At 59.8% G+C, this 12,205-nt stretch overlaps 1 protein-coding gene across 9 annotated transcripts in view; it reads right to left on the bottom strand.

Annotated features, from left to right (window-relative positions):
• The window catches only part of ARHGEF7 (Rho guanine nucleotide exchange factor 7), a 171,967-nt gene that overhangs the window by 67,313 nt on the left and 92,449 nt on the right, over positions 1-12,205 (bottom strand). For all 9 annotated transcript variants that reach the window (XM_070048561.1, XM_070048562.1, XM_070048559.1 and 6 more), the window contains one exon: positions 11,273-11,361. In XM_070048561.1, coding sequence (XP_069904662.1) covers positions 11,273-11,361 — 89 coding nt within the window. The remainder of the gene's footprint in view (positions 1-11,272; positions 11,362-12,205) is intronic.

Raw genomic sequence — 12,205 nt, forward strand, 5'->3', positions numbered from 1 at the left:
AGGGCCTTAGGGTTAACTTGCCCTGAGTCAGAGTTGGTGCACAGCACAGCTAGATGTGGCCCTGGGGTTAACTTGTCCTGCATGGGAGACTGGGAGGAAGCTCCTGGCTCTTGACTTCAGATCAGCCCAGCTCTGGCTATTGTGGTCATTTGGGGAGTGAACTAGTAGATGCAAGACGTTTCTCTCTCTCTCCCTCCGTCTGTCTGTAACTCTACCTCTCAAGTAAATAAATAAATCTTTACTTAAAAAAAGGGGGGGGGGAGCAGCCTTTAAAAAAAAAACACGGGGAGCACAGCAGGACGTGGCCCTGGGTTTAGGGTAACTTGTCAGAGTCAGTGCACTGCAGAGCTGGACATGGCCCTGGGGTTAACCTGTCCCGAGTCAGAGTCAGTGCACTGCAGAGCTGGACATGGCCCTGGGGTTAACCTGTCCTGAGTCAGAGAGTAGGTGCACTGCAGAGCTGGACGTGACCCTGGGGTTAACCTGTCCTGAGTCAGAGAGTAGGTGCACTGCAGAGCTGGACATGGCCCTGGGGTTAACTTGTCCTGAGTCAGAGAGTAGGTGCACAGCAGGGCTGGACGTGGCCCTGGGGTTAACCTGTCCTGAGTCAGAGTCAGTGCACTGCAGAGCTGGACGTGGCCCTGGGGTTAACTTGTCCTGAGTCAGAGAGTAGGTGTACTGCAGAGCTGGACGTGGCCCTGGGGTTAACCTGTCCTGAGTCAGAGTCAGTGCACTGCAGAGCTGGACGTGGCCCTGGGGTTAACTTGTCCTGAGTCAGAGAGTAGGTGTACTGCAGAGCTGGACGTGGCCCTGGGGTTAACCTGTCCTGATTCAGAGTCAGTGCACTGCAGAGCTGGACGTGGCCCTGGGGTTAACTTGTCCTGAGTCAGAGAGTAGGTGCACTGCAGAGCTGGACGTGACCCTGGGGTTAACCTGTCCTGAGTCAGAGTCAGTGCACAGCAGGGCTGGACGTGGCCCTGGGGTTAACTTGTCCTGAGTCAGAGAGTAGGTGCACTGCAGAGCCAGACATGGCCCTGGGGTTAACTTGTCCTGAGTCAGGGTTGGTGCAGAGCAGAGCTGGACATGGCCCTGGGGTTAACTTGTCCTGAGTTAGGGTTGGTGCACAGCAGGGCTGGACGTGGCCCTGGGGTTAACCTGTCCTGAGTCAGAGTCAGTGCACAGCAGGGCTGGACGTGAACCTGGGGTTAACTTGTTCTGAGTTAGGGTCGGTGCAGAGCAGAGCTGGACGTGAACCTGGGGTTAACTTGTCCAGAGTCAGAGTTGGTGCACTGTAGAGCTGGACGTGGCCCTGGGGTTAACTTGTCCTGAGTCAGGGTCGGTGCACGGAAAAGCAGGACATGGCCCTGGGGTTAACTTGTCCTGAGTCAGGGTTGGTGCAGAGCAGAGCTGGACATGGCCCTGGGGTTAACTTGTCCTGAGTTAGGGTTGGTGCACAGCAGAGCTGGACATGGCCCTGGGGTTAACTTGTCCTGAGTCAGGGTCAGTGCAGAGCAGAGCTGGACGTGAACCTGGGGTTAACCTGTCCTGAGTCAGAGTCAGTGCACAGCAGGGCTGGACGTGAACCTGGGGTTAACTTGTTCTGAGTTAGGGTCGGTGCAGAGCAGAGCTGGACGTGAACCTGGGGTTAACTTGTCCAGAGTCAGAGTTGGTGCACTGTAGAGCTGGACGTGGCCCTGGGGTTAACTTGTCCTGAGTCAGGGTCGGTGCACGGAAAAGCAGGACATGGCCCTGGGGTTAACTTGTCCTGAGTCAGGGTTGGTGCAGAGCAGAGCAGGACATGGCCCTGGGGTTAACTTGTCCTGAGTTAGGGTTGGTGCACAGCAGAGCTGGACATGGCCCTGGGGTTAACTTGTCCTGAGTCAGGGTCAGTGCAGAGCAGAGCTGGACGTGAACCTGGGGTTAACTTGTCCTGAGTCAGAGAGTTGGTGCACTGCAAAAGTGAACATGGCCCTATGGTTAACTTCTTCTGAGTCAGAGTTGGTGCACTGCAGTGTTGGACGTGGCCCCGGGGTTAACTTGTCCTGATTCAGAGTCAGTGCACAGCAGGGCTGGACATGGCCCTGGGGTTAACTTGTCCTGAGTCAGAGTTGGTGCACAGCAGGGCTGGACGTGGCCCTGGGGTTAACTTGTTCTGAGTCAGGGTCGGTGCAGAGCAGGGCTGGACGTGGCCCTGGGGTTAACTTGTCCTGAGTCAGGGTTGGTGCACGGCAGAGCAGGACATGGCCCTGGGGATAGGGTAACGTGACCTTAGTCAGTCAGTGGGTGGCAGAGCAGGACGTGGCCCTGGGGTCAGGTTAACGTGTCCTGAGTCAGGGTCAGTGCGCAGCAGGGCTGGAAGTGGGATGCTGGCACTGCAGGCAGCTGCTTACCCTAGCACGCCACAGCGCTGGCCCCTCCCCGTGAGCTTTGCTAACTCCAATGCTGACGTGTCCCTGCAGAAGGTGGTGGTCAGACACAAACTCTGGCTTTCACGCGCACTGCCTGTGACCACTGTTCCTCACTGCGTCCTGCATGCTCCAGACACAGCACGGTCACTCAGGCAGAAGAGCGAGCCTGTTTAACGTAAAGACCAGACTCTCACTGGTCAGGAGCGGTTCCCCCCTGGGTGGGCGGCCAGCGGGAGGGGCAGCCACACGGGGAGCTGACTGCTCCAGGGGGAGAGTGGGTGCTGGGGCCACACTGTAGCACCTGCCTTCTAAAACACAGGCCTACGGGGAGACAGCTGTTGTGACCCAGCCCCTGGGTCTCCAGGTGCCAGCCCCAACACTGATGACAGACAGGAGCAAGCTAGGGACAAGGCAGCCCTGAACTCAACAACAAAAATCTATGTGTCACAGATGCGCTGGCAACGTCTTTTCCCACAGGCAGGAAACGGCCGCTCCTCCGTCCCACCACCGGGCACCTCCCCGGCAGCACTGCTCAGCACAGGCCTCAACCTGCACCGTTTCTGCAGGGGGCAGGAGAGGACCGGGGCAGCTCGTGCAGAAACAGGACCCTGGTCGCCTGCGCTCGGGACGAGCACACGGGAGCCCCGACGAGAAAGCCGCGTGCACGCCAGCAGGTGGGCGGGTGCAGTCCCACTGCGTGTCTTAAAGGCTATTATCAAACAAGTGCCGAAGACAGATTTTCTCACATTCCTAACCAAGGAAGGCAAGTTCCCTGAGTGTCTGCACAAACACACGGGCAAGAATCGGCTCACAGGCCCATGCTGTGCCACGTCCCTTCCGCGCGGAGGCCGCCCGTCCGTCCGTGGGAGCCCGACGTCACCCTTCTTCCCTGCCTCGCCCTCCCCACGCTCTCGCTGCTTGCAGCACCCCAAGGCAGGCCTGCCCTGCACCATCATGGGGGCGCCAGGGACCACGAGCCGGCACACGGTTTCCAGAGTGCCCAGAGCTGAAGCCTGGCCCGCAGGGCTGAGCCTCCCTGAGCCACCAGGACAGGTGAACCCGGCCCAGCCAGGCGTGAAGCCTCAGACGAGGGCGAGGAGCTGGGCCTGGCGCAGACACACTGGCACAGATCCTGCAAGTGGCCGATGACGGTCTGCTTCCACACGCAGAGGTCGCACCGGTCACGGCGCTCACTGCAGACCGCGGAGGCCATCGCGTGGCCGAGTGGACAGTCTGCTTCCACACGCAGGGGTCTCACCGGTCACGGCGCTTACTGCAGACCGCGGAGGCCACCTTACCGGCCCCTCGCTAGTCCAACCTTCCCCACCAGCCCAGCGATCCCACCTGGGGCATCTCGCTGCAGACCCTCTGTAGCCAGGAGGAAGCCGCTTCGCAGTTCAGTGAGTGGCTCCTGCCCTGGTCAGACCTGCCAGACCTGAAAACCTCCACGTGACCTGTCCACACCAGACAAGGAAATGACCCCCACACAGCAGTAGCCACAGCACCTCACGCTCACTGCCCATGTAACACATGGCAGGGACGCAGGAGCAGCGGCCTCTCGGGCAGCCCACAGTGTGCCGGGTGCCACTTCCTGTGCCGGCTACTCCACTGCCAACCCAGCCCATGTAACACACGGCAGGGACGCAGGAGCAGCGGCCTCTCGGGCAGCCCACAGTGTGCCGGGCGCCACTTCCTGTGCCGGCTACTCCACTGCCAACCCAGCCTTCTACTGATGCGTCTGAGAAGGCCCTGAGTGACAGCCCAGGTACTGGGGTCCCTGGCCCTCGCGTGGGAGACACGGATGGAGCTCCCCGCTGTTCTGTAGGCCTGGCCCAGAGCTGGCTATTACAGGCATCTGGGAGTAAACCAGTGGATGAAGCACTTCCTCACTCGCTCTCCCTCATGCTGCCTTTTAAACAAATGCAAATGCATATGTGATATAGTACAGAGGCTGAAAAGAACGCAGGGCTCTGGAGTCCCACAGGGTCCTGCAGGACCAGGACCGACCTGAGCCACCAAAGGCCCCACGCAGAGTCTTCGGAGGGCAAAGGATTTAAAAAATCTTGGTTAGGGTGAAGAAGTAGATGAAGAGAGGACTCAGTGCAGGTGCACGCAGACGCCACCGGCAGAGGCTCAGCTGGTCTCCGGGCAGTGTCTCTCCAGGGCCCAGGAGTGGCTGGCCTGACCACGGCCACTGATTCCGGGCTGTGTACCGCGTACAGTTCCAGATTCAATCTGCTGGATGTGGGATGTTCCACAGGCAGAGCTGGCCTGCCGTCCCTGGGGGGCACGAGGCAAGGGTGGACACACAGGTGAAGGCCGGCAGAACAAACCACAACGGGCCTGACCGAGAGCACCCCTCAAGACCCACCCTCCCCCTAGGGCTGCCCACCAAGCCCCTTCTTGGACCCCTAGATGGGGAGATGCCTGTCACCAGGCTGTCCACCCAGACAGGCATCACATACGCATCTCTTGCAATGTCCTGCCCCCCATCCTGGCTGCAGCTCCAGCGGGCCATCCTCAAAAGCCAGCAGGAAGGGCAGTGTGGCACCCACAGTGACGCCTGCTGCTCCCGACGCCCCTGAAGGCTCTGCAGGACGTGCCGTCGCCCGGGGGCCGCACGGCTCTGCGCCGTACCGTCAGAAAGCCACGGCCAGCACTTCACAGGCGAAGCACTGCTCAGGAGGGAGGGGCTGCGCTCTGCTACCCCGACGGCTACACAGGTCTGCGTTCTGCAGCAAGCCACCCTGATCGCAGCTCTGCTCCCCACCCTCACCCACCTGAGATGCTGCTGAGATCCACGCCTGTATGGGGCCTGCCTGACGCCAGGCACCGCGCACCAGCTCAGAGCAGTGGCTGATCCGGCAGGAAAACCCATCACTACTTAACACTCGCCACTTCTCCTCCACCGTCGTCCCTCAGCCCACCCTCCGCTCATAACATCCCCTCGGCAGGCTCTGAGGCCCCGGCTCCATCCCGGTGCAGTCTGTGTGCCCGTGCCCACAGTCCCCCAAAGAAACCATGACTCTCGGTTTCTGATGTCAGAGTTTTAACACCATTTGCTCACATTACCAATATCGTTTTTTTTTTTATTATTATTTGACAGGTAGAGTTAGAGACCGTGAGAGAGAGAAGAGAGAAAGGTCTTCCTTCCACTGGTTCACCCCCCCAAAATGGGTGCTACGGCCGGTGCTGCGCCGATCCGAAGCCAGGAGCCAGGAGCTTCTTCCTTGTCTCCCACACGGGTGCAGGGCCCAAGCACTTGGGCCATCATCCACTGCACTCCCGGGCCACAGCAGAGAGCAGACTGGAAGAGGAGCAACCAGGACTAGAACCTGGCACCCATATGGGATGCTGGCACTGCAGGTGGAGGATTAACCAAGTGAGCCACGGCGCCAGCCCCACCAATATAGTTTTATAATATGTTTATTCCACTTAACATGAAAATATATTGTTTTTAGTTTTAGTGTTTTTTTTTTTTAATTTTTATTTATCAATAGAGAGTTGAGAGCAAGCAGGCAAGATCTCCCATCCACTGGTTCACTCCCCAAATGCCCACAGCAGTTGAGACAGGGCAGGCTGAAGCCAGGACCCAAGAACGCCACGCATGTCTCCCCACGAGTGGCAGGGCCCGAGCACCTTCCCAGGGTGCGCGCTCCTAGGCACTCCGACACGGGACGTGGACATCGCAGGCAGCAGCTTCACCTGCCACACCACAATGCCTGCCCGCGTCTCCACATCTCTGAAGGCGCGTGTGCGTTCCAGGAATCAAACACGGGGCTGGTAACTGCCCACTCTGGCACTGCCATTCACCTCAGTCACAGGTTATGACCGTGGGAACGGCCCTGTTTGGACGCCTGTGTGAATCACCTCTGCGCACATTTCTCCCATTTCTCCGGAGAGAATGCTACAGAGCAGAGTCACTGCAGCCGGGAGCTGATGTCCTCGGAACTGTGCACACCTCCTTGTCACTCTCAGACACCTCCAGCGTCACAACTGGAGGCTGCCTCTCCAAATCTGCACCCCAGATGTGCAACACCGTGTCAGCACACTGTCCGGAGTTGAAGCACTGCTTCAAAGCTGTGGCGCAGAAGGTGAAGCCCCCGCTGGCCGCGCTGGCATCCCACACGGGCGCCGGTTTGAGTCCCGGCTGCTCCACTTCTGATCCAGCTCCCTGTTAACGTGCCTGGGAAAGCAGCAGAAGATGGTCCAAGCATTTGGGCCCCTGCACCCGCAGAGACCTGGAGGAAGCGCCTGGCTTCAGCCTGGCCCAGCCCTGGCCATTGCTGGCCGTTTGGGGAGCGAACCAGTAGATGGAAGATCGCTTTCTCTCTCTCCCTCTCCTCCTCTCTCTGTATTTCTGCCTCCCAAATAAATAAATAAATAAATAAGTCTTTAGGGAGGAAAAAGCCATGAGGATGTATCCGTGTTTAACGTGCCCGTCATTCCCATTGTCTTGGTCCGCCTGTCTTAACGCACTCCCAGACACTGCAGGTCACCTCGCACTACACTCGGAGCTGTCGCGAATCACGTTCCGGCGAGCTGGTGACGTGCTTCTACTGCTGGACGGCAGAGTCTATTGAACGCTGAGTAGCTAAAGATGTTGACCTTCTCCTTCGTGACATCACCACTGCTTGTGAGTCTTACCAGCCCCGCCCCCCCCCCCCCCAGCCCCTGAACACATTCCGCATTCACAGAGCTCCTGCGAAGCGGACCTCACTGACGGCAGGCATTTCAGCACAAGGCTGAGTCCATCTGTGACGGAAGCCAGTTCTGCACGTCCAAAGGGGAGCCGGAGGAAAATGAGCTCAGGAAGAGCAAGCATAAAAAAGATGAGCAGACAGCAGCACCTGTGGGGAGAGACCCTGCAGAAGAGCCAGGCAGAGCGGGACACAGGCCAGCACCACGCGGCAGGAGCACGCCTGGAGCACCCAGAGCAGCGCCGTATCTGTGCAGAGGCCCGAAACCAGCGAAAAACGCAAGACGTTCAAAAGGAGAAAAAACAGGAAAGTGTCACCGCACATCAGAAACCAGGCAGAAAACCCCTCTGTTGTCCCTGAGGAGGGGGGCCGCTGGGTCACAGGGCTGTCCTGAGGAGGGGGGACACTGGGTCACAGGGCTGTCCTGAGGGGGGGACGCTGGGTCACAGGGCTGTCCTGAGGAGGGGGGCCGCTGGGTCACAGGGCTGTCCTGAGGAGGGGGGGCCGCTGGGTCACAGGGCTGCCCCTGGAGGGGGGGGACGCTGGGTCACAGGGCTGTCCCTTTAGCAGGCAGGGACACTGGGTCACAGGGCTGTCCCTGAGTGGGGGGGGTGGACGCTGGGCACAGTGCTGTCCCTTTAGCAGGCAGGGACACTGGGTCACAGGGCTATCCCTGAGTGGGGGGGGGGGTGGACGCTGGGTCACAGGGCTGTCCCTGAGTGGGGGGGGTGGACGCTGGGCCACAGGGCTGTCCTGAGGGGGGACGCTGGGTCACAGGGCTGTCCATGAGAAGGGGGGGACACTGGGTCACAGGGCTGTCCCTTTAGCAGGCAGGGACACTGGGTCACAGGGCTATCCCTGAGTGGGGGGGGGTGGACGCTGGGCACAGGGCTGTCCCTGAGGTGGGGGGGGGGGGACACTGGGCTCAGGCCAGGCTTCAGGGCAGCTGTGCACAGTGTGCCCTAAGAGCCACAGGTGCCAGGCTTCAAAGGTAGGTGAGGTGAAGAGAGCGACTCAGATACAGCCTGCATTCACTACGAAAGGAATCTAAGGACATTCTAAATAGAGAAACACAGTAACTGCAATGGGAAATTCACCAGAGAAGCCCAGTGGCAGATCAGAAGAGTCAGCAATGTGAACAAAATTAACAGCAATTCTCGAATCTGAGGAATGGGAAGACAGATGCACGGTGGACTGGGCTGTTCTCACCCCAGACACAACAGTCCCAGGAGGCCACAGGAGACAGCAGACAGCAAACGCCCACCACGGTAAGTGGTTGAGACTCACTGCTTGCTGCCCGGATGCTTCGTCTGTCCTGCCTGTTAACAACAGTAAAAGGCTCACACGCACCCACACGCACTGTGTGCCCTAGTTTCCTAACTCCAAACTGTGGGTCCTTGACCCACAAATCCTGCCCATGCTGATCCCACGTCACGACTTACCATCACTCACAGAACCTTCCCTAACGAGCCCCGTGCACGCCAGCACACACGGAACCTTCCCTAACGAGCCCCGTGCACGCCAGCACACACGGAACCTTCCCTAACGAGCCCCGTGCACGCCAGCACACACGGAACCTTCCCTAACGAGACCCGTGCACGCCAGCACACACGGAACCTTCCCTAACGAGCCCCGTGCACGCCAGCACACACGGAACCTTCCCTAACGAGCCCCGTGCACGCCAGCACACACGGAACCTTCCCTAACGAGCCCCGTGCACGCCAGCACACACGGAACCTTCCCTAACGAGACCCGTGCACGCCAGCACACACGGAACCTCCCTAACGAGACCCGTGCACGCCTTCATACACGGAACCTCCCTAACGAGACCCGTGCACACCAGCACACACGGAACCTCCCTAACGAGCCCCGTGCACGCCAGCACACACGGAACCTTCCCTAACGAGACCCGTGCACGCCAGCACACCTATTTTCTCTACCATCAAATGCGAATTATACACCAAGAGACGACTCTCTGAACTCTGTGACGACTACAGTCTACCTCACCCTGTGCACTGAAGCAGCTTCATACACACAGAATTCAGAAGCGACGCTGAGGTCACAGCGTCCTCCATTCTGACTGCAACGTGTTCTGTGTACGGACCCCAGAGGACTGGACAGAGACCAAGCACGCAATGCAGAGACAGCGCCCCAGCACGCCCAGAGGCATGGCGCCCCAGACTTGCCTAGAGGCAGGGCGCCCCAGCACGCCCAGAGGCACGGCGCCCCAGCACGCCCAGAGGCATGGTGCCCCAGCACGCCTAGAGGCACGGCGCCCCAGACTTGCCTAGAGGCAGGGCGCCCCAGCACGCCCAGAGGCACGGCGCCCCAGCACGCCTAGAGGCAGGGCGCCCCAGCACGCCCAGAGGCAGGGCGCCCCAGCACGCCTAGAGGCACGGCGCCCCAGACTTGCCTAGAGGCAGGGCGCCCCAGCACGCCTAGAGGCACGGCGCCCCAGCACGCCCAGAGGCAGGGCACCCCAGCACGCCTAGAGGCAGGGCGCCCCAGCACGCCCAGAGGCATGGCGCCCCAGACTTGCCTAGAGGCAGGGCGCCCCAGCACGCCCAGAGGCACGGCGCCCCAGCACGCCCAGAGGCAGGGCGCCCCAGCACGCCTAGAGGCAGGGCGCCCCAGCACGCCCAGAGGCACGGTGCCTCTCAGAGACCCCAGAGCCACAGTCAGCACCCACTCGGAAGCTGCTGCTCGTGTCTTCTGAGCCCGCGACACAGACGACTCGCTCTCCAGGCCATGGCTGCGCACACACGACGCCTTCCCGAGAGAAGCGGTGACACACAGAAGGCACGAGGCACAGGCACACATCCACGTTACATTCTGAAAGGCAAGGCAGTTAGCACAGCCACGTCCCCGCAGCAAACGCTCAGCAAAGGAACGGCGGAGACATAGCCCGCCAGAGCGCCCTCGGAGAGGCAGCAGGCCCCGCAGTGTCGCCGCGACTGTTGTGCAGGCTGACGGAGGTGAGGTCCAGCAGACCGGTGACCTGAGACAGAAGCAGAAGGGAAGCAGCAGGTGGGCCTCACAGGACAGGCTCGGGAGGAGAAGGGTCTGGCTGGGTGACAGTGAAAGGGAGGCGAGACACCTACCTAGCCCGCACGCTCCACTGGGGGGCGAGCAACGAGGCCAGTCACAGACAGGCAGAGGTGACGGACAGCAGCGGTGCCCACACGCCAGCAAGCTCAGCAAAGGCGGGGCTTCCACCGCGTGCTCACTGCCCCGTGACACCAACAAAGCCCCGTGGACTGAGCAGATCCCCCGAGGCCAGCCTGCGCTGCACCAAGACCTGGGCAAGGCGAGCGCAGGCTCAGGAGGAGGCCGTCCCTGCAGACCACAGCCTGGACTGCGGCATCGAGGCAGAACTCAGCTCAGCCTGGTGCATTTCACCACCGCCCAGCAGAGGTGGGGACGGTGCAGCACCCTGACAGAAGCGGGGTCACCAAGAACACTGGCCAGCTGCCACCTCCCACCGAAGACCCGAGGATCCCCCAGCTTCCTGTTTACAGCTCCTGACCGTGGAAACAGAAAGGACTGGGAGGGAAGCGGTAACAAAATTCCAATCACCCATGTTCAGAAAGTCCATGTCACTTCAAGCTCATCTCAACAGAGAGTATTTTCCGTTTCTGTAGCGTGTGCAATCACGCGGCGACCACAAACATCGACATCACACAGATTTAATAGTACTGTTACTGCTCGAGCTCACTGACTGACATCGAGTTACAAAACACAGTCTGGAGCACGCGCACGTCTGGACAGCCTAGATCCCACACCTCGGGACACACACGTCCATCCTGCCTCCAGCCGGGCCTGGCCTTCGCTGCGACGGGCAGCTGGGAACGAATCAGCGGCTGCAAGGTCTCTGTCCCTGTGTGTGTGTGCGCGCGCATCACATAAATAATTTGAGCAATAAAAGCACATTTTTGGTGGCTTGCAATGGTTAAGGGGAAATAATCATAATACTGTGATATATAAACAATATTAAAACACAAATGCAACATTATAAAATACAGATTAGAAGGGATATACCGCAACACCCAGAGGTCTTATCAGTGTGGCAGGTCCCGAGTGCTACGCCACCACCACCCCGCCCCCGCCCCGCACGCTCCAGCCGGCTTCCCTGCATGCTGCCCTGTGCGTCCCGCACACACTCACCACGTTGTAATAGCTCTTGCTGATGGCGGCTGTGTCGAATCCTTTGGGGGGGCTCTTCAGCGCTCCTGACTTGGGAGACACAGGCTTCTCTGAAACGGAAATGGAATTTGCTCATCGGTACTGGACAGGACACGCACTCCAGGCCTCACGCCGCCAAGGCCCCTCAGCCAGCCGCCTCGGCTCAAACGCCCCACGGAAAAGGAAAGCCCGGCAACCAGTGGAGTGCCTCGGACCACGCGTCTCTGTCACCGCACAGCCTCACCCACCCTGGCCCCCCATGTGGGGTGGACTCCACAAATGGCCATCAGAAACGGAAGCTACACACAGAACTTCAGTGAGCAAACGTGAAACACTGCCCAAGCAGGGCTGGAGACGGAGGGGGCTGGCAGAGGCCGCAGTGCCGAGTACCCAGACCCGGGCCACTCTCACAGCGGAGCGCCAGGAAGCAGAAGGAAAGTCACGGGGGGGCGGGGGGGACACAAAAGGCCACAGGGAGCAAGTGCAGCGGCCCGAACACAGCAGGGGCTCCAATGTGGGAAACGGCCCAGCTGGCGCAGGCACCGTGGCGCAGGGGGCTTAGCCGCATCCCCTATCGGAGTGCCGGTTCAAGTGGAGGCTACTCTGCTTCTGATGCAGCTTCCTGCCAACGCACTCTGGGAGACAGCAGATGGTGGTTCAAGTACATGGTCCCTGCCACCCAGGTGGACGGCCCGGACGGAGCTCTGAGCACCTGGCTTTGGCCTGGCCCACCTGTCTGCTATGGAATCCATGGGCAGAAGATTTCTCTCCCTCACTCTTTTACTCTGCCTTTTGTGTAAGTAAAAAATAAAACATTTAATAAACCAACATGGCACTCTTCATGCAGCATCTAACGGACAGCAAAATGGATACCAGAAAAGCATTTGTTGAATAAAAACACGGCTCTTGGTGTAT

The sequence above is a fragment of the Oryctolagus cuniculus genome, chromosome 9 (assembly GCF_964237555.1).
Source record: "Oryctolagus cuniculus chromosome 9, mOryCun1.1, whole genome shotgun sequence".
Taxonomy (NCBI): Eukaryota; Metazoa; Chordata; class Mammalia; order Lagomorpha; family Leporidae; genus Oryctolagus; species Oryctolagus cuniculus.